General features: G+C 41.7%; 1 protein-coding gene across 1 annotated transcript; it reads right to left on the bottom strand.

Moving 5' to 3' along the window:
- Window positions 1–10,319: 10,319 nt before the first annotated feature.
- RAG2 (recombination activating 2) lies at window positions 10,320–17,046 on the bottom strand (the record flags this gene model as incomplete). Its single annotated transcript, XM_081022879.1, has 2 exons — window positions 16,969–17,046; window positions 10,320–11,917 (listed from the first exon to the last, which is right to left on the bottom strand). Exon 2 carries the CDS (start codon window positions 11,901–11,903, stop codon window positions 10,320–10,322), a length of 1,584 nt encoding a protein of 527 aa, XP_080879005.1. The 5' UTR covers window positions 11,904–11,917; window positions 16,969–17,046.
- Between the last annotated feature and the right edge of the window lie 4,684 nt (window positions 17,047–21,730).

The following is a 21,730-nucleotide window of genomic DNA, read 5'->3' as shown; positions in this document are numbered from 1 at the left end:
GAGGTAGAAGACAAAGAGGGCTATGTGTATGTAAACAAAGGTGGCCGGCCAAGACAACACTTACTTTCATTGACCCGGAGGGCACAAAAGCACCGCCTAAGAGAACTCAAGCTTCAAGTGAAAGCTTTTGCTGAGAAAGAAGAAGGGGGCGATGTAAAGTCTGTGTGTCTAACTTTGTTCCTACTGGCTCTGAGAGCGAGAAATGAACATAGACAAGCTGATGAGTTGGAAGCTATGATGCAAGGAAAGGGATCAGGCCTTCACCCAGCTGTTTGCTTGGCAATTCGGGTCAACACTTTTCTCAGCTGTAGCCAATACCATAAAATGTACAGAACTGTAAAAGCAATAACAGGAAGGCAGATATTTCAGCCATTGCATGCCCTCCGAACTGCTGAAAAGTCTCTCCTCCCAGGTTACCATCCATTTGAGTGGAAGCCACCCTTGAAAAATGTCTCCAGTAACACAGAAGTAGGCATTATTGATGGGCTGTCAGGCATACAGCGTTTGGTTGATGACTACCCAGTGGACACAATTGCCAAGAGATTTCGATATGATGCAGCTTTGGTTTCTGCCCTGATGGATATGGAAGAAGACATCATGGAAGGGCTGAAAACTAAGGACTTGGATGACTATTTGAAAGGCCCTTTCACCGTGGTGATTAAAGAGTCCTGTGATGGAATGGGAGATGTCAGTGAAAAGCATGGCTGTGGCCCACCGGTCCCCGAGAAAGCAGTTCGGTTCTCTTTCACACTCATGAGCATCACAGTAGCTCATGACAAGGGAAGCTCCAATATCTTTGAAGAAAGCAAGCCCAATTCAGAACTGTGTTGCAAACCTTTGTGCCTCATGCTGGCTGACGAATCAGATCATGAGACACTCACAGCCATACTGAGCCCTCTTGTGGCAGAAAGAGAGGCCATGAAAAATAGTGTATTGATACTTGATATGGCTGGGATCCCCAGAATGTTCAAATTTGTCTTTCGGGGCACTGGGTATGATGAAAAGCTTGTCCGTGAAGTAGAGGGCCTTGAAGCCTCTGGCTCGACTTACATTTGCACACTTTGTGATACAACACGCCAGGAAGCATCTCAGAACTTGATCCTCCATTCCATAACTAGAAGTCATACTGAAAACCTAGAGCGCTATGAGGTGTGGAGGTCAAACCCTTTCCATGAGACTGTTGAAGAACTACGTGACAGAGTGAAGGGTGTTTCTGCCAAGCCTTTTATTGAGACTGTTCCTTCGATAGATGCGTTGCACTGTGACATTGGCAACGCAGCCGAGTTTTACAAAATATTCCAGTTTGAGATTGGCGAAGTATACAAAAACCCTGACGCATCCAAAGAAGAGAGAAAGAGGTGGCAATCAACTCTTGATAAGCTCCTTAGAAAGAAAATGAACTTAAAGCCCATGACAAGGATGAATGGAAATTTTGCAAGAAAGCTCATGACCAAAGAGACTGTGGAAGCAGTTTGTGAATTAATAAAGTGTGACGAGAGACAGGAAGCCCTTAGAGAACTCATGGACCTTTACCTTAAGATGAAGCCAGTATGGCGGTCCTCATGTCCCACCAAGGAATGCCCAGAACTTGTTTGCCAGTACAGCTTCCATTCTCAACGTTTTGCAGAGTTGCTGTCCACAAAATTCAGTTACAGATATGAGGGAAGGATCACAAATTACTTTCATAAAACGCTTGCTCATGTTCCTGAAATTATCGAAAGAGATGGCTCCATTGGTGCTTGGGCAAGTGAGGGCAATGAATCTGGGAACAAGCTATTCAGGCGCTTTCGAAAAATGAACGCCAGGCAATCAAAATGCTATGAAATGGAGGATGTCTTGAAGCACCATTGGCTGTACACCTCAAAACATTTGCAGAAGTTCATGAATGCTCATAATATGTTGAAAAGCCAGGGGTTCACATTAAATCCAGAGCAGAGTATGGGAGATTTCATGACACTGGAAGACTCATTAGAAATTACTGATTCCATGGAATTCTAAGCGGAGGGTAAAATTGCATTGGTCCTGGAGCTGAACTGCCTTTAGTGCAGGCAGACTTGGAAATAGCATTGCTGTTTACAATGAGTGGTAGAGAGTCCTGCCTTTGATGGCATTTTATGGTGGGCTGTCCTGGGTAACATATTCCAGAATATGATAAGGCGTGTTAGTAGACTGGTGTGAATTACTGACCAGTTTGTAAGAGGAAAGTTGAAAGGTTTTAGGAATCTTATTCTGATTTCTTTCTATCATGTAGTAACTTTTGCCAAAGTTTTGGAAGTTTAGAAAAGTTTGTGGAGACATCAAATGAAGATTATAATGCAGAGAGATAATAGAATGCTTGTTTTCATAGCTATAGTTTATCCTCCCTGGGAACCCATTTTATAGCTATATTTTATCCACCATGGGAATCCACCTTAAGGGTAGAATACACATTCATTTAATAGATAAAATATAAATATTTCATTTAAAAAATTGAGTTTTCTTTATTGGTGGCCAGTGGCCTCTGGTTTCTAATAGCAACATGAAGGGATTTGGCCCTTATTGTTCATTAAATGTTGCTAATACTTAGATGTGAGGCTGTGCCAATATAGGATAAAATAAAAACTTATAGGCTTCAATCCAGAAAAAATCAGTCGTGTTTATGTCCTTGTAAGAACAACACCAGAAACTGAAAACTTGAAATCATCACATTTCAAGTTTCCTTGACTCTACAAGCAAAGACCAATGAACTGGAGCAGGATGGAAAAATTTGAATTGTGATGATGTCACAGCATGCACACAGACTTACGTGAGATCATGGGAAGAGGGCAAGAAGGAGACAGTGGGTTGCAGGTTGTTGGTAGGCACGCCCATCTTTCTGTTCTTAACACCACTTACTAAATAAACGACCATCTTCTATAGGTTTGCAAGAAGTCCCAGTGAATTTATTGTTAATGGTTTCAGCATGCTTCAATGTAAGCTTTTGTTTTAAATACCTTATTGGATTGTGATTAGTTTAATTTACACATCTGCAATGCTGCTCATCTATTAGCATCAGTACAGTATTTATAAAATTGTTTGCACACTGGGATAATGCCTATCCAGGCTGTTCAGATAACTACAGCATATGCTTTTTATGACAGTCTCTTTTATATTTTGCCAGCAAGTTTTGTGACAAGTAATTTTATTGAAACAATAGCAGTGATTTTATCTTTTACTGTTTTCTGAACTAATCTTATGTTTCTTTTAAAAATGTTTGCTTAAGGGTTACGATTTTCTTTTTAAAAAAACCCTGAAATGTTTTCCTTTGTATTTTTACTTAACATATTTTAGCTTTTTAACAGATTGCAAATTGTTTTTGGTAATAAGCAAATGTTATTCTTATATATGTAATTTCTCTTGCAGTATGTATTTGTTTGAAAATATGCATCTTTCTATGCTTTGGGTACAGTTTTGGAGCTGAGAGCTATATTGCAAAATTGAAGAGGTGCGAACTTCAAAAAAACAACTGCATTTGGGTCCAACAGTAGTCTGGAAGGTGAGGTTCAAGAGTTTTGCAAAGAACACAATTCCCCAAGCATCCCATTGCTGAGACTCTTGCAATGCACCAAGAGTCTGCTTTCAGGACCATCTGTAGATGGCTCTTAATAAATTTGATTGATTATAAATAAACTCAATTGATGCTTAAAGGGATCTTACTGCCCACTGTGAAAATTTTATTTACAGACAAGTCCAGAAGGCTCAGTAAAATCCGCACCTTTCCTTTGGCACAACTCTGAAGTTGTGAACTATTCATGCTGCTGCTTGTTTGCTTCCTACTTTATCTGGAACCTGACATTGCAGGGTTTGTAATCTGCTACTGTATGCCAAATCTGCTTCAGCAATATATTTCTGTCTTCTTTTGCAGTGCGTTGGCAGTACCTGGTACATGTAAACTTCAGCAGGAGGGGGCTTGGGGGCTTTTTTGTTTTGTTTTTGCCTACATGCCAGTGTTGCTTTTGGTAAAAAGCTACCCCATATTGTCTCACACATTCTCTCTCCTACACATACACACATAGGGGCAGGCACACAGCTGATCCATACAGCTCCAAAGAACAGAGGGACTATTACCTTCTTTTTGCTCATCAGATGACCAAGGACTTGAAGGGGGCAAATTAGGGTGCTGGGCTTTGCCCACCTCATACTTAATATTTTCTCTGCTGATTCTAAAAAGTCTGAGTTAGGATTTCTTCTTTTGAACAAGGTTGTACATGACTCAACTCAATCTATATATGCCTTAGAGATATTCAAGTATTCTGAACTTAGCTCCTGTTGCTCTGTCCCAGCTTCTGCCAATCTAGCAGGTCAAAAGCATAGCAGTGCAAGTAGATAAATATGTACCACTGCGGTGGAAACGTAAATGGCATTTCAGTGTGCTCTAGCACTCGTCACAGTCCTCTGTGCACCAGTAGCAATTTAGTCATGCTAGCCACATGACCTGGAAAACTGTCTGTAGACAAACACCGGCTCCCTTGGCCTGAAGTGAGATGAGCTGCACACACCATAGTCGCCACTGGCTGGACTTAACCATCTAGGGGTCCTTTAATCTTAAAAACACACACACACAAAATCTATCCTTATTTTACCCTGCTATTTTGTATGATTCCTTAGTTGTGTGGGTTGTTGCAAATAGTCTCATTTGAGATATTAGTCTGGAAGTTACACTATTAAATCCCCCAGACACTTAGGGGAGGGGGTTGACATCTGATTTCCTCGGTGCACGCAAGCTATCGGGGAAAGTTGAGGCTGGTTTTGTTTTGTTGTCTTTCTCCTGTACAAACTTGAAATTAGTCTTGTGTTCTCTTTGTCTCTGTTGCTGCATTATTTAAATAAAGGTGTCTGTTTGGTTGAGAGGCTTTGAACTCATTTAGACAAAAGGAAGTCTCCAGCAACTGATTCCTTTAGTGAAGTGTAGAGAGAAAAACAATAGGACAAACTGCACAGCCTTGCATCTGAATGAGAGTGATTTTTGTTATTTACCAAGAGATGCGCAGTGTTGGCCCACGGCTAGGCAAATGGTTTATTGTGAAGCTTTTGGGGGCTTTGAAGCAGCTTTAAATAAGTGGAAGCACTTACATTCTTTCTCTTCTTCAAAATTACATTTTCTTTCTACTCTAAATTGATATAAATACCTCAGATGCTCATTCTGTTGGTTGGGAAGCTGTCCCCCCCCCCCCTTTTAAATCGTTCTTGCTAAATTGTATTGAAACTCAGCTCTTGGCAATTATTTTCTGTAGTTTTGTTGTCGAAAGACTTGTGCAAGGTGTTTTAACAGGCAGTCTGAATCCCAGCCAAGAAACTTGGAGTTCAGCTAACAATTAATTCATTGTGTTAATTTAGCTGTCTGGATCCTACCAATGCCACTTTGATTTAACTGGGGTTTGGTTCAGGAGGCCAGTGCCTGGGACCTGACATGCTGGGCAGTTTACCAACAGACATTGCTTTCTCTTGTTTCACCATATTCTATGCTTACCTTATTGCTTCAGACGAAGAGGATTTGTGCTTGATTTTGAGGTAGCCAGTTACAAATGCTCTAAACTCAGGACTCGGCCATGTGTCCTAAACTGTGAAATTAATGATCATTCCAAAATTAAAGCAAATGTGGATGCCCAATTAATTTGATTGTCATTTTCTAAGGATTTAGAGAGCATACTGCAATTCTGTAGTCAAACAATGGCTGTAAAATCCAAAAAGCTAGAAACACGGAACCACTTTCTGTTACCTCAGTAAAATGCTTTCAAAGGTTATATCAAGCAATATTATTTCTTGTTCTGTTCATTTTATGTTATTGTTAAAATTGTTCTTAAAAATAAACTCTTTGAGAAATATTTAACGTTTCCCTTTCTTATGGTTTACTGCGAAATTGTATTTGAGATGCTCTGTCCTGGTTCTCGAAGGCAGAATGCTGTTGAAAGCCAGCTGCTGGGGACCACACAAGGGGTCTTGGGCCCAGGTCCTGCTTGCAGGCTTTCCACAGGCCTCGGGGGAGGGGGAGCAATATAATAACAGGATGCTGAACTAAATGTGCCATTGGCCTGATCCAGCAGACTCTTATGTTCTTATTGGGAGAGGGTGCAAAAAGGAGAGTTGGGGTTTCAGCCAATGCTGCACAAGCAGAGTTCCACTCACACAGTCCACACAGCTGGACTTCCACTTCCTCTCCTCCTTCCCAAAATCTGCTCAGTGTGTCTGTCTGTCTCTGAACTGCTTGGAACACTTGCTGGGGTACATAGGGGACTGAGAGGAGATATGGGGGACGTTCTGTTGCACAAGCATAAGTTGGCTGTGTGAGCAGAACAGGAAATCCATCACCCCCAGTTTTCCCATAGTCCTCCTGACACTGTAGTCAGCAGGGTGCGAGAGATAAGGAATACAGTCAAACCTTGGTTCCCAAATGGCTCCATTTTTGCATGCTACAGCTCCCGAATACTGAAAACCCAGAAGTAAATGCTCCGGTTTTTGAACGTTTTTCAGAAGCTGAACACCCGATGCGGCTTCCACTTGAGTGCAGGAAGCTCTTGCAACCAATCGGAAGCCATGCCTTGGTTGTCGAACATTTAAACTGAACAGGTTTCCGGAACGGATTACGTCTGACAACAGTAACAGAATGGAAAGGAAGAGAAGGAAGAGGTGCTGCCCAATTACATAATTCTCCGAGTAGGCCCATTGAACTCAGTGGACAAAGTTAGGCCTGCTGATTACAACTGTTGGGTCTATTCTGATAATGACTTAGTTGGATATCACTCAGTGTTTTCAGTAGTGGGGAGGAAAATTGAATTTTAATTTGTTGATCCGAAATTGGCCTGGTTTGGCTTGGAGTGTTTTGGAGGCCACTAGCTTTGTGACAGGTTCGAATTAGAACCTTTCTTAGGAAAACTGAAGCTTTGTCTTCAATATTCTAAGATTATTATTTTTTAAAATAATACTCCTTTTCCTTTCTTCTATGCTGTGTGCCTTTAAAATTGTAGTATTGTTGTGCATTAAAAAGAATAGTGCCATTTTGTTCTCTCAACAATCCTGTGAGGTACATGAAATGGAGAAATAACATGTGAGCTTCATACCTGAGTGGGGAGATAAGCAAAGGCATCCCTGCTAAATTCTAACACTCTATCAGCTCTAGCAAACTAACTCTTTTGCCATTCCTGTAGAAAGCTGCATGCACTCTATTATTTAGTCATTCATTCATTAACTAACTATTTATCCAGCCCTTCCTCCAAAAAGAGCCCAGGGCCAAGTGCTAAAACCATTCAATTTTTAAAAAATTAAAAAGGTATTTGAAATATCTGAAAACATTAAAAACACATAAAAAAGAAACTACTTGCAAGTTCCATGTAAACTCCTACATGGAAGTGAGTTCCCTGAGGGAGTTTTGGATCAGCTCAGGCAGCCTTGAGTAATCAGCAGTGCTTTTGATATCAAGCCATGCACATGTATCAGTGACTACAATCCTAAACACATTAAGCAGCAAGTAAGCCCCCACTGAGGGGGGACGCGGGGGGCGCTGTGGGTAAAACCTCAGTGCCTAGGACTTGCCGATCGCATGTTCGGCGGTTCGAATCCCCGCGGCGGGGTGAGCTCCCGTCTTTCGGTCCCAGCTCCTGCCCACCTAGCAGTTCGAAAGCACCCTTAAGTGCAAGTAGATAAATAGGTACCGCTTTATAGCGGGAAGGTAAACGGCGTTTCCGTGTGCTGCGCTGGTGCAGGCTCGCCAGAGCAGCTTCGTCACGCTGGCCATGTGACCCGGAAGTGTCTCCGGACAGCGCTGGCCCCCGGCCTCTTAAGTGAGATGGGCGCACAACCCTAGAGTCGGACACGACTGGCCCGTACTGGCAGGGGTACCTTTACCTTTACAGCCCCCACTGAAGGGGCGCAGGTGGCACTGTGGGTTAAACCACAGAACCTAGGACTTGTCGATCAGAAGGTCGGCGGTTCGAATCCCCGCGATGGGGTGAGCTCCTGTTGCTCGGTCCCTGCTCCTGCCAACCTAGCAGTTTGAAAGCACGTCAAAGTGCAAGTAGATAAATAGGTACCACTCAGGCGGGAAGGTAAATGGCGTTTCCGTGTGCTGCTCTGGTTCGTCAGAAGTGGCTTGGTCATGCTGGCCACGTGACCCAGCTCCCTCAACCAATAAAACGAGATGAGCGGCGCATCCCCAGAGTCGGTCACGACTGGACCTAATGGTCAGGGGTCCCTTTACCTTTACCTAGGCCCCCACTGAATGCGATGGGATTTCAGAGTAAACATGTATAGGATCTAAAGCATTCCTTTTTGGATGCCTTAATAACATGTTCAGTCCTATCCATGTTCGTGTCGGTTATCAAACCTGTTAAATCCTAAGCATGATGGTATTGGTTCTCAAGCACATTATTCTTTTTTTTAATTTAATGCATTTATTGTTCTTGCAAAAACCATAGGATATTCTTGCCAAAAAAAATTATACAAATTCAATAAAAATGAAGTGCCAACTTCCAAAATACATGTCACCACAAGACATTGAATAATCTCCACATTTCTAATTTACAAAGATTGTAAGTAATCACAACATTTCCTCATACAAAATTAAAGCAATTTTGCATTTTTGGAAATAAAGCATTCTGCGCACAAATTTGTATGTATGGTTCCACTTAATTACAAATAAATCTAATGTGTGGCATCTTTCACTCAAACATATTATTCTGTGCTGAAAAAAAATAAAAGGAGGATTTCTGCACCATTATGTCTTGTTTAATGCCATGTAAATTCACTGCTGATTGAATCAGGTTTACTGATTATTTTATATGGAAGCTGAATAGATAACATTTTTTGATTTTCTGGTTAAGCTTTAAAACTCTTCTACATAGTAATATATATGCACACAGAACACGACCTTATGCAAATCACCTCTAGCTCTGGACAGTGCTTTTTTGGGTAAGAAAGCAAGGTGCTGGTATTCATATATTGATAAAAATGCTATGGGTGCCAGCACAAAATGGCTGCCAAGAATCCAGCTGAAAACCAGAAGAGCCACCACCAGTCAAAGAGATAATCCTATGCTAGATGGCAGATGGGCCAATGGTCTGACTCAGTGGAGATATTCTCATTTTATGCTGTACCTGGACCCAGGTCATCTGTACCTTTGCTCAGCTACTTGTGAGAAAAAGTCAAGATATGGTGATTCTAAATGTCACCACAGGCTTTTGTCCCCTAAATAAACTGGAGTTCTTCTCGTGAGTTTGTCTGTCCTCTCATTTTCTCCACGTGGTTTGGTTTTGAGTGTGTGTAGTTTTCACCCCCGGGAGAGTGTAGCCATTACTGTTTAAAGTGGTATCATAGTGCTTTAACTGTATAGTGTGAATGTGGCCAGAATCTCAGAAGAGATAGCATTATTGGTCATACCACACATTATATTAATACAATCATTTCTTTGCTGAATTTAAGCAAAACCATTTCGATCCAGTAAACTGCATTTCTAATGATGCTATAAAATGGAACAGCATTTGTCTTTACTTTTTATTTTATTTAAAAATCTTAGAACGTAAAAAAATACAGATGCTATAATTACAACATTGGTATAGAGCTGATGTCAGGGGCTGGGGAGGAGGTCACAGCTCAGAGGCAGATGAGGGGAAAAGGTGGGAAATAATGGGAGAGGATGAGCAGGAAGAGCCAGAGCAGCAGCTGGCTGACACGTTGTCACTAGAAAGCATTCCAGACCCACCATCTCCTGGAACCCAGAGAGCCTTAAAAGTAGGAGAGCAAAGAGCTCAAAGACAAAGGGCATTTAGCGGCATCCGTAGAGGAGATGATGATGATGACAAATGAGGAAGTGGGAGAGAAATGGGGTGGAGATTTACTCGGGAGAATGCCACTATCCAAGAGTTGGGTAGTGGGCTGGGTTCTATAGTCTGAAATAAAACAAGGACTGTAAGAAACTTTTCCTTGTATTGATACTTTCCTGGGCAACCAGCTGGGAGTACCCTGACGGCTAAAAACAATCACAACCTTCACCCTTGGTAAAAGCCAAGAAAAACACTTAGCCCACCATCTCTAAAACATTTTATCCACAGAATAAGAAGCCAAGAAGCCAAGCCAAGAAGAATATTCGTCTCAAATATGGAACTATACAGGGAATTGTGGATTCTTTTATAAGTCTCAAGTACTATGATCATCATATTAAACTGAAATAAATCCAAATAATTACAAACAAAAAAATTTTTGAAACCAAAGCATCACTATGAAATCTTAAAACTATTTTGATTTGTTACTGGTCACTGAACTGGGATCTCAGAGTTTTTCATACCAAAATGCCATTCATTACTGTTAGACTATTGAAATAGCTTCCGGATAAATGACTTTTTTGCAGGAGTGAATATTGTCATGGGTTTTTTCCTGTGCAATGCTTTCATGGGTGGCTTTTCCACTGGAGGAGTCTCCTTGGGAGTCTGCAGTCCCCTGGCCAAACTGGTATGCTCAGGGCAGAAATACTTGGTGTTTACCTGTGAAAGGTGAATAAGCATGTCTTCAGATAAGTCCATGCACTGAGCGTGGACCCAGTGACCATCTCCATTTGAACAGAAGATCATTGCTGGCTTGTTGAGCTCTGTTGAGTACAAGGGCACCCAAGTGTTGATATCAATATCACAGCCTGAAGAGCAGGTGATCCAATAGCCTGTTTCTGACTCATCTTCTTCATCATCTTCATTATAGGTGTCAATGTCAAAGCTGAAAGTGAACTCCTCTGAATCTTCAAAAGGCGTAGACTCTCCTGCATCTTCTGTAGAACTCTGACTGCACACTTGTGCCATCTGTTCTGGGTCCTGATCACTTTCTTCTTTGCATCTCAACAAGTAAAAGTAGTTAGCATCTGAAATTAGCTGCCTGTTGTCTCCAGGTATACCAAACAGTATGGCTCCATTTCCCATATCACTCCCAAACCATATCTTGCAGTGTTTGATATCTGGGGTCCATTCTGGTGCCTCTCTTTCCACTATCTCTATCTTGTTATCTTCTAGGTTGATTGTATTACAAACCATTCTCTTCTGGTTATCAGAGTGGTAGCCCCCAACAATGACAAATTCCTGGTCTCCAGTCTGGGTCATGATGGCACTTGATACTGAGATCCCACCAGACAAAACACTACAGTTCACAGCTGGGCTTCCTAAGGGAAGGTCAACTTTTATTCTATAGAGATTTGGGGGTCTTGTATTACTTTCAACGGAATGGCCTCCTATGATATAGATGGTGTCATTTCTAGCAAGGGAGAGATGAAAGGAGAACCCCCCCATAAGCTCTTGGAAGGCATGTGAGGTGCAACATCCAAATTCAGGGTCAACCAGAAATATGTATGGCATACAGTCAACCACACTGTTCCAGTTTTCAGTTGTCCTCTCTCCGAGGGCCTTGTATGATCTCCCCCCAACTATAACAATTATACTTTTACCTTGACTATGAACCACATTAATGGTATGGCCATATCTGGCTTCTGGGACCTCCCCCGCTAATTCTTTCTCAGTACACCTAAATGTGAATTTCTTGCTATTCTTGCTGATTAGGCTCATGATGTACAGCTTATCAGAAAGTTCATTGTTGGGTGTTTTCCCCCCATGGATGAAGTATGGACACTTCTCAGACTGGGCCATACTGCCTTTGGGAGTGCAGATGGCAGGGTACCGCAGAGGGGGAAGGTAGCAAGAATCCTTAGAGAAGTATGCCGGCTTCAGTTTGAGCTCTTCCTTTTTGAAATCAAGAAGGAAAACTCCAGTCGGACAGGACCTCTTTGGCCAGCCTTTCTGTCCAAACAAGAAAACACGGCCATCAAAGTTCAGCAGTGAAAATCCTGGCTGGATCAGTGAAGAATTGTTAATGGTCGATATCATCTGAAGAGGCATCTTCTCAGGCAAACAAGTCATGGTATTGTCAATATCTGAAAAAAAGAGAATGAGAAGGTGAGCTGCAGGGTGATTAAATAAGTTACTGCTTGGCTGTGTGACCTTGAACATATCAGGTCACTGCTCTTCACCCTGTGTCACTGCCTGTCAATGGAAGTAATTCTCTGAGATAAATGCTGTGAGAACCACAACATGAAAAAGAACGGTAGAAAAGGCAATCAAAAGGCTAAATAAGATGTGACATTTGTTTTATATCTTCTCCTGGAGGGAGCAAGACCATATAGCTCAGCACTCATCTAGAGTGGTAAACTTTCAGAGGTATGGCTGCAAGTGCACATAAGCCTGTAAGGATGTCATTTCAAGCCAGCCCTTGCTCAGTGTTAACAACAGAGCAACAAGGAGGAAGAGGTTGGAAACAGGGACCAGTTTCAGGATTAATTCATCAAGTGGTATCAGTCCTTCTGGAAAGCCTTTTGAGAAATGAAGAGTTTAGGTGGGCTACAAAGAATCAATATCAAGTCAAAGGCCTTGGCTAACTTAGGGCACAGTCCACCTGGAAATATTCTTGCACCAGCTCTGTTGAAAGATGCTAAGAAGGAATTCTCATGCTAGCCACACCTCTTTTTCATTTCAACACAATGTTCCCCTGAGGTTTTGGCTCCAAAGGAAGATGGCATGTGATCTAGGCAGCAGCAAGAGCAGCACATGCATATTGCAGGCTAGAAACCCCAAGCCTTCCTCTCTGTTATCTAGCTGTCCAACATTACTATCTTAACTAGAGCTAGGGGAGGAAATTAGACTTTAAATGCAGTCTGGGGGACCTCTGACCTGCAGGCCAGATGCACCTCATGAGAGGTCCCTATTTGGGCTTCCAACTGGCTCCAATGAGATGCTGTTTTCAAGTCTAACAGTCTTGCAGGGGGCATATTTGGGAGGAAAGTATAGCTGAGTGGGGACTAGTTGCTTCTCCTCATGTGCATCAGCAGTTAGGCTTGGCAAAGGCCTCCCATTGGCTTTGCTAAATGTTCAGACCAGCTGCATTACACAGAAACAAAAACAGCACATTGCTAGCATACTTCAACAGCATTTTTCAGTTTAGAGATGTATGACCATAATAGAGGTGCCATAGTTTACAGTGGTACCTCGGGTTAAGTACTTAATTCATTCCGGAGGTCCGTTCTTAACCTGAAACTGTTCTTAACCTGAAGCACCACTTTAGCTAATGGGGCCTCCTGCTGCTGCTGCGCCGCCGGAGCACGATTTCTGCTCTCATCCTGAAGCAAAGTTCTTAGCCCAAGGTACTATTTCTGGGTTAGCGGAGTCTGTAACCTGAAGCATCTGTAACCTGAAGCGTATGTAACCCGAGGTACCACTGTATTATGAGAGGCATCATGATCCTTGACAGGATGCTATCATTTGTCTGTTATCATTTATCTCTTGGGATGCTGACAAGAAGAAGTTGTGATGTGGCAAATGGCATAGATTTGCCAGTCTCTTTATTGTTTGCTTAAAGGCTTCCCAGGTTTGCACTGGCCAAAAACTTCAGTTTTTATTTCAAAAACCTGAGCCTAGGGCATCTATCTCCCATCTATCTGAAAGAAATTTTGTTTCTGCATTTGCTTTGTGTGTTATCAAATCTTGAAATTTATGTGAAAGGTTGCAAATATGCTGGGAAAATGTGCACGGACGGGGTGCATTTTTTCTTGTCTCACAGACCCTAAGAAAAGCAGAAATGTAGGTTACAATTGTATACACAATTACCTGGGAGTAAGCGGCATTAGAGGGCCAGTGAAATTTGTTTTCACGTAATGATTCACGACTGGGAGGTTAATGCTTATACACTGGGGGATTGGAATTGGTTGACTTTGCAGAATAAAACGGCATTGCCCTCTAGCATACACCACAAGTGTCACTCTTGGTGGATAGTCAATATAAACACTGGGATCTCAGACAGAAGTCCTTCACGGTCTTTTTTCTTGAGATCTCCTCATAGGGAAAGTAAATAATTTAACGTGGAACATGATATGTGCATAACAAGCCATCATACTAGAAGTACAGAGGACACATCCACACTGCTCATTTAAAGCACATGACTTTCCACAAAGAATCCTGCAAACTGTAATTTGTTAAAGGTGCTAAGAATTATAGTTCCCAGGATTCTTTGGGGGAAGCTGTGTGCTTTAAAAGTGCCTTCTTTGGCTCCCAGTACGTTTCCAAGCACAATTCAAAGTGTTGGTGCTGACCTTTAAAGCCCTAAATGGCCTTGGCCCAGTATACCTGAAGGAACGTCTCCACCCCCATCGTTCAGCCTGAGGTCCTCCTCTGAGGGTCTTCTAGTTCCCTCACTGTGAGAAGTGAGGTTATAGGGAACCCGCCCTGTAAATGCCCTCCCATCAGATGTCAAGGAAATAAACAACAATCTGACTTTTATAAGACATCTGAAGGCAACCCTGTTTAGGGAAGTTTTTAATGTTTGATGTTTTATCATGTTTTTAGTATTCTGTTGGGAGCTACCCAGAATAACTGGGGTATAATAAATAAACAAGCAAGCAAGCAAGCAAACAAGCAAGCAAGCAAGCAAGCAATAAAATTGTTGTTGTTGTTGTTGTTGTTGTTACTGGAGTACATTTTTAGAGTCCGTTCACATGTTAAAAGTCCCATGAGGAAGTCACTTTAAATTGCACTACATGGAAGCAATCAACAATTCCTGGAGTTGTTTCACAATCAACTCTGGGAATTGTAGCTCTGTGAGGGGAAGGGGTGTGTGTCTCTTAATAACTCTCAGCACCCTTAATGAACTATAGTGCCCAGGATTCTTTGGGTATAGATATGACTATTAAAGTAGTATAACAGTGGTTTAAATGTAAGGTGAGGATGTGACCTGAGCAGTAAGCTGCTGATGTGCAGCTGTTCACTATAAACATCCAGAAACAAATAATTACATTGGTGTGGTGCTATGTGTTCACAACAATGCAGTTAATTTTATTTATTTATCATGTATTCGGCACCGTCTATCAAGGGAGAGCTCCATATTTCTTTGCACCTGTGTGTGTACATATGTGTGTGTATGTTCATGCTAAGTATTGACAAGAACAAGAAAACATCTGGAGGGATGCAATAAGCCAAACATGGTGGCTTCCAGATGTTTTGCACTACAACTCTCATCAGCTGCAGGCAGCATGGCCAATGGTCAGAGGAAAAGGGAGCTGTAGCAGCATACATCTAAAGGTCACCAGGTTGAGGGAGGCTGCATTACACATATAATGCTTGATAATTTTTATATTAAAAAAGAATCTCATAAATGACAATAGATTAAGGCTTCAATGCTTTACCGAGTTACTTGGGAGTAAGCTCCTCAGCAGTCATATAAGAATGCACTCTTTATCTTTAGGAACACATCTTATTATTTATTTATTTAAAATAGTGACTATCCACTCTTTATCCAGACAGACACCAGGGTGGGGCACATAACATAACACAACACAACACAAAGATTGATGTAATGACCAGCAATACAGTGTATCAGATACAAATAAAAGGATGTTTAAAGAGACCAACAGAACAGGGAATGCATTGTTTTAGTTAAAACAGCAAATGTAATGCCCTCCAGATGTCATTGGACTAACTCTTTTTGACTTAGCTAGCATGGCCAATGGTAGATGATAGCACCCCCATTGACTACTGCTGAATCAAAACATCCTATTCATAATATAATTGTTTTTCTCTGTAAACATGGCAAATTGGAGACAGATAAAGGGTGGGGAACCTGTGGCTCACATTAACATTAATGTGTTCAGTTCCCATCATCTCTGACCATTGGCCATGCTGGCTGGGGTAACTCCCTTGAAGTCCAACAATATATGGAAGGCCACAGGTAACTTGTTAATCACCCCTCAACATCAATTCCCAGTTTTCGTTCTTATGATAAGCCTCCTCCACAAATGTGTGTATATACTTGTGTCCCATGTATACTGGGTATTTGATAAGACTCAATAGATAAAGAGCAGAAACACATCAGTCCTGAGTCTCTATTGGTCTGCCAGTGTCGTCATTTGACACTCAAGATTCTTTGCTATGAACCAGCAAAGACGGGATACTTGCAGCACCTAATAAGTTGAGCGAGAGCCTGCAATGTGCATGTGAAAAAACGGAAAACCGTGCGAGTAATGAAAAATGTGAAACCTTTATGGAGTGAGGTGGGTGCTGTACAAAATTACTCCTTGCTTATCAAGAACAGGGAAGTAGGACAGAGAAGTGATTTACAATGAGCAGCCCTCCCACTCTCCTGCAAACAAACAATCACCTGCAAACAATGACCTTTCAAAGTACTTAATTTGAAGCATGAACTAAAAGTTGTGTGTTTTTTCCTTCAGCTTTAGGACCCTAGTTCTGTGGATATCTGCTCAGAAGCAAGTCCAGCTGAGTTCATTGGGAGTTACTCCCAGGTACATCTGTTTAAGACAATAGTCTGATTTATCTTAACTTTTAAAAAGTTTTGAAGCTCCTGATGGAACTAAAACACACCCAAAGGCTATAAAAATAAGGAGAAACAACTAGTATATTGGTGGCCAGTGCTAGTGATACTGAAGTCATTGGACTTTAATTATCCAATGATTTTCATAGGTCTACTATGAATATGACTAACATGACAGAAGGGTCTCTTAACTCTGTTTTAGCAGATTATTTGTGTCCTGCAGTGGTTTTACAGAGCTGGATGTATGTAGATGCCACATGCCACAGAACTTTCCTGCACTGGCATGCTGGCATGCTTATGTGTGTCATCTTCTGCTATGTGCAACCATGAATAAACAACATAGTCCTACTAATAATACAGATAATCAGAGTTACCTTTAGAAAGCCCCCCCCCCCCCGATTTATTCAGTATTTGTTTTGTAAAACTTGAAAGATCCACTGTAGGCAATTCAGTATCCAAACACTTTACAACCTGGTTTCTGTTCTACTCTAGTCTGCCTTGCAGACTAGTGCAGAAATGTGAATATATGATTTCTCAAGAAAGAAAAATTAAAGAAAGACGAATAAGCAAACCCCTTCGCATTGGGGTATATATGATAGCATTGGGACCTACCTGGGCGATGGAGACTTTTGCTTCCTACTGATACGTTTGTATCAATATAGGGATTCAAATGTCAACACTTTTGGATGCTTCTTTGACTGCTTTGTGTCACAGAAAAGAGGCAGGCAGGGGAAACTGTTGGCTTAATTTACAGATGTGCTTCTGTGTTCATTGATGTGACTAACTGACTGTGACCATTTCCCCCACTTCAGATGATACAAAAGGAAACCCAACACTAGCTTGCAGTTTTAACCCTTTCAGGCTCTACCAGCCCTGAATAATAACAGGAACTTTTTTTTGCTTTAGGCTACAGTGTGTGTGCGTATATAGAAATGTAGCTTTCCTTTAATGTCAATGTGGAGGCCCAATGATTTGAAAAATTGTAGTGTCTTAGAGAAGGATTCCTATAATTCCTATTTTATGCTATATAAGTATATATGTAATTTGCATGCTGCCTTGCCTCAATCTCATATAACAGGTTGCAGGTGAGGGAAATAAGAAGGGATAGAAATTCTGACATCTCCGTTAATTATTTTCTAAGGTAGTTAAGAAATGTTTGACCAGCCACCAAATTCTACCCATATCACGAAAGACGAAATATAATATTTTGCCTACTGTCTTTCCACAGCACTGTTTTATATATCCCCCGGACATGAGGGACCAGCTACATTATACTGCTAAAACAGAACTGATGCAGCTATGCAAAATATGGTTGTGTCCCATTTGACTACAGGCCATTGACAAGGACTACCATCTTTTATAAAGAAGATTGCAGCTCAACACCATGAATCATCTTATCCAAGGGCTGTTTCACATATTGCACACAGGAAATTTGGTACCTTCATTAGAAAGTTGAAGCCGACCACAATACAGTAGTGATGTTTATACATACAACAGACACATTAGCAAACATGTGTCTGCTGCATCCACACTTTTCCACCCTTGATGTACACTTAAAACATCTTAACTTTCACACCCAAAAAATAAAAATAAAAAAGTAATGTGTGAATTGTCCCTGAACTAGCTGTCCATTGCTGATAAGGACGAACTGCCTGTACTCAAAATACAGAATCCTCCTGTTTTGAAGCAAATGGTCTCTTCAGCGCTAGGAGAGCAGCACAGCAACAAATATCCCTACATCAAATGCAAGAAGATTGCAATGTAGCATCCTATTTTGTTGTTTGTCAAAGATGCCACACTGACAGGGGGAGAGTTCACCTAGGTGTAAGCCTAATCATCTTCTTTCTCTTGGTAATTTGTCAAGCTGAAAAGCAACTTAAGAAGCCATTTGGAATTCAAAACGGCGGAATGAAATTGGATAGCGTAGCTGCGCAATCAAGAGCGATCTGTGCGGCTGATTGCAAGGGGGGTTTTAGTACCACAAACATGTACTACTACCACAATGCCCACAAAACACCTGCTCTGCTGCACCTGGCCACCTGTGCCTGCTTTCCCCCGCCTTTAATGGGCTTTTATTTTGAAATAACATTAGACATAAAGATTCAATATCACTAATCAAGTGGGGAAAGGAAACTCCTTGATTACAGTCCAAAGAACATAATAGGGAAGCTGGTGGGGCAATGAGAGTGAAAAACTCTAGGGCTGTATTCTCAGACATGTCTACTCAGAAGTCCCAATGAATAACTGACTCTGAGTAGATCTTAGGAGGAAACAGGGGCGCCCTCTCATCCTCAGGATTGTGGGTGTCCGCTGCCGCACACAGATGTGTGATGTCACACACACACATGCCTGCACGTAGTGCATGTGACGTCACATAGCCAGTAGTCAGCGAGGAACCCTTTTCCGAGATGAGGGACTCGGAGGCATGCCTCCATGCCTGAGCCCTGCTTCGGAAAAGGATTCCTCGTTGGCTGGCTGTGGAGGACAGAGCTGAACTGCTTCTCTCCGTATGGGCCTTTTCCATTGACTTTGTGGGTGCCCACCCTCCACAATTATATTATTGTGGGTGCCCAAGCACGAACAGCCCCCTGGAGTTGGCTCCTATGGGAGGAAAACAACGCAATGCATAGGATTGCAGCTGAATGCCCCCCCCAACTTTTTGGGTAATGAGTGAAATGTCCCTGCTTCTTGATGTGATGTTGATGAATTTCATCTATTTGAATGAAACGTCAAATGAACCTGACTTTCTCTGGATTGCACAACTGGTTGAAAACCCTGATTACTCTTTATTATGGAAAGGGACTGTGCTGGTTGGACCACCATGCTTACAAGCCTATGTGGAACTACTTTGTGCAAACAGTGGTTTACGTATGGGAGGAATGTATGCATGGAACAACAATCCTCTGCCCCATGGGTGTGTAAACTGGTCCTTTGCTAAAAAAACACATAGATAACAATGGCACGTGTGCTTTCGCTGCAGTGTGGTGCTGCTGCTTTAGCCTGTAAATCCAAGTGCTTATTTTGCTCTTTGCAGGTTGAGGGGAAAAACAACATGGGATATAAGAATCACAGTGTAATGTTCAAGTTCACCGTGCCTAATGGGAAGCCTGTTGGCAGGGCCACACTACATTTTTCATTGTTTAATGGAATTAATAACTGTGTAATTGAAAGCATGCTAATCCTCAACTGACCTGCCTCCATGATTCAGCGGTGGCATTCCTCATTTGACTTAAACAGTGGGGAGGAAGATTCCCATTTGGGGAAGCATAAATTGATTCTGCACAATCTGCTGATGATCAGCAAAGCTTAATGAATGATAGCCTCAAGTAACCTCATTACAAGGAACTTGGATGGATGAGCAAGAAAAATGCATATTTTTCGAAGGAAAAGAAAGTGGTTTCTGCTTCAATGAATCATTTTCGGAAACTTTCTTTAGATCATCCAGTATGAGAAGCAGTCCAATCTTTGGCATTCTCTACACCTAAGAGAATCTTCAGGATAGGTTTTGTTATTAATGGTTGCTGGATATTTTTTAAAAAAATTTGATTAATGTGACTCCATGTAGAAACCAGTGGTGCAATCCAGAGAAAGTCAAGTTCATTTGACGTTTCATTGAAAATTTAAATATACAAAAAACAAAAACAAAAAACAAACCCCCAATCCCTAGAGCAAGATCCAGAACTTCATAGCTGTGATCTTAAATGCACTTACCATAGAGTAAGTTCCCTTGGGAACAATGTGCACAGGCCTGGTGGATGTAAACAAGCCACAGAAATGCTCCTGATCTTTATCTCTGCAGTCCATGACGTTAAGCAGAAAAAGAGGATTTGTTTGGGGTTTTGGTTTTGGCCCAAAGTTTTGCTGTTTTGGCCCACAGTTGTCAGAAAAGCAGGGTACAAGCCTATTCTCCCTCTCCAACTGTTTATTCTAAAGCTCCATTGAACTGGCTCTGGACCCAGACCCATCCTGAATTGCTGGTTCCTACTTTTGGTCCAGAAGGCTCTGTCAGGGTACCATTTTATTTTATTTTTTATTTTCAGGGTAGGCAACACAACAGGCCAGGGATAGGCAATGAGGTGTCCTGTATTCCTCCTCAGTCAGTTGGTGGCCTGGCTTAAATTGGCAGAGACCATGCAGTGGTTGTGATGCCCCAAGATACAAGCTTTCCCTCTAAACACAGGTCACCCATCATAAAAATGGGCATTTTTTTGCTAACGAGAATCATAAATGTTGGCATCCAAGAAACAGTTCAAGATATCATTTTTCAACAGCACAGTGCTCTTTCACATTCTCTAATGGGAGGTGATGTAGAAGGGCAAGACGTGGCAATTATTGCTTTGATTATTTATTATTGCCTGGATGCACATATGTTGTTTCCTTTTAAAAATGAGACTCTTTCATAAAGGTCTTATAGTGTACTCCAGCCTACCATGCAACGAATGGTGCTTAGAGTAATGACTGCAATAACGGAACAGTAATGAAAAATAAAACAACGTTTCTTCCTCTTGAAAAACCACTAGAATTTGCATAAACCACTCCGATGGTCTGGTAAATGATTATCTGCACAGTCAGTCCCTAGAGAGATTTATATTAGCTATGTTTTTGCGAAAGCTAAAAAAGGAAAGATTTTAGTGTCTTTTAAAAAGAAAAGTTCAAAACAAAACAATGCTCTGCTTTTGCTATCAACATCACCACAGAGTAGCAATGGCATTGAAGAAAATAGACCATTTTCTATTTTGGGGCTGCAAGCAAAGCTCTTCTTCCGTCTATTTTCAAAGCAAATTCAGCCACTGTGCTTCAATAGATAGGTGACTAAATTAAGATCAGGGCAGCTTTCCTCAACTGTATGTCCTCCAGATGTTCTTCCATCAGCCGCAGACAGTGCGGGCATGCTGCATGTGGAATGGGGCTGATGGGAACTGCAGTCCAAAACATCTGGAGAGCATCAAGTTGAGGAAGGATAGACCAGGGGCACTCAGCGATCAGGCGCACAGGATGTCTGAGGGCCAATCTCCTAGCCTAATATACCTCAAACTAATCCAAATGGGAGAAGCTTTAGAAAAAAGGTAGGGTATGAGTCTAATAAACATATAAATGAATATTTCAGGAGGATAGCCATTTCCTATGTGTTTAATGGATTCCAATGGAATCAAGTTACAAGAAAGGAGATTCCGACTATCCACCAGGAATAACTTTCTGATGGTAAGAGCTGTTTGATGGTGGAAAAGACTCCCTTAGAAGCTGGTGGACTTTCCTTCCTTGGAGGTTCTTAAGTAGGGGTTTGGACTTTGTGACCATAGGAGTCCATTCCAACACTACAATTCTATGATTCAATGAAATCATTGATCCTTTATTGTTTCCACAGTTTAGGGAG

Source organism: Podarcis pityusensis (assembly GCF_964106645.2).
Source record: "Podarcis pityusensis genome assembly, chromosome: 1".
Lineage (NCBI taxonomy): Eukaryota > Metazoa > Chordata > Lepidosauria > Squamata > Lacertidae > Podarcis > Podarcis pityusensis.
This window is presented reverse-complemented; position numbering and strand designations above follow the sequence as displayed.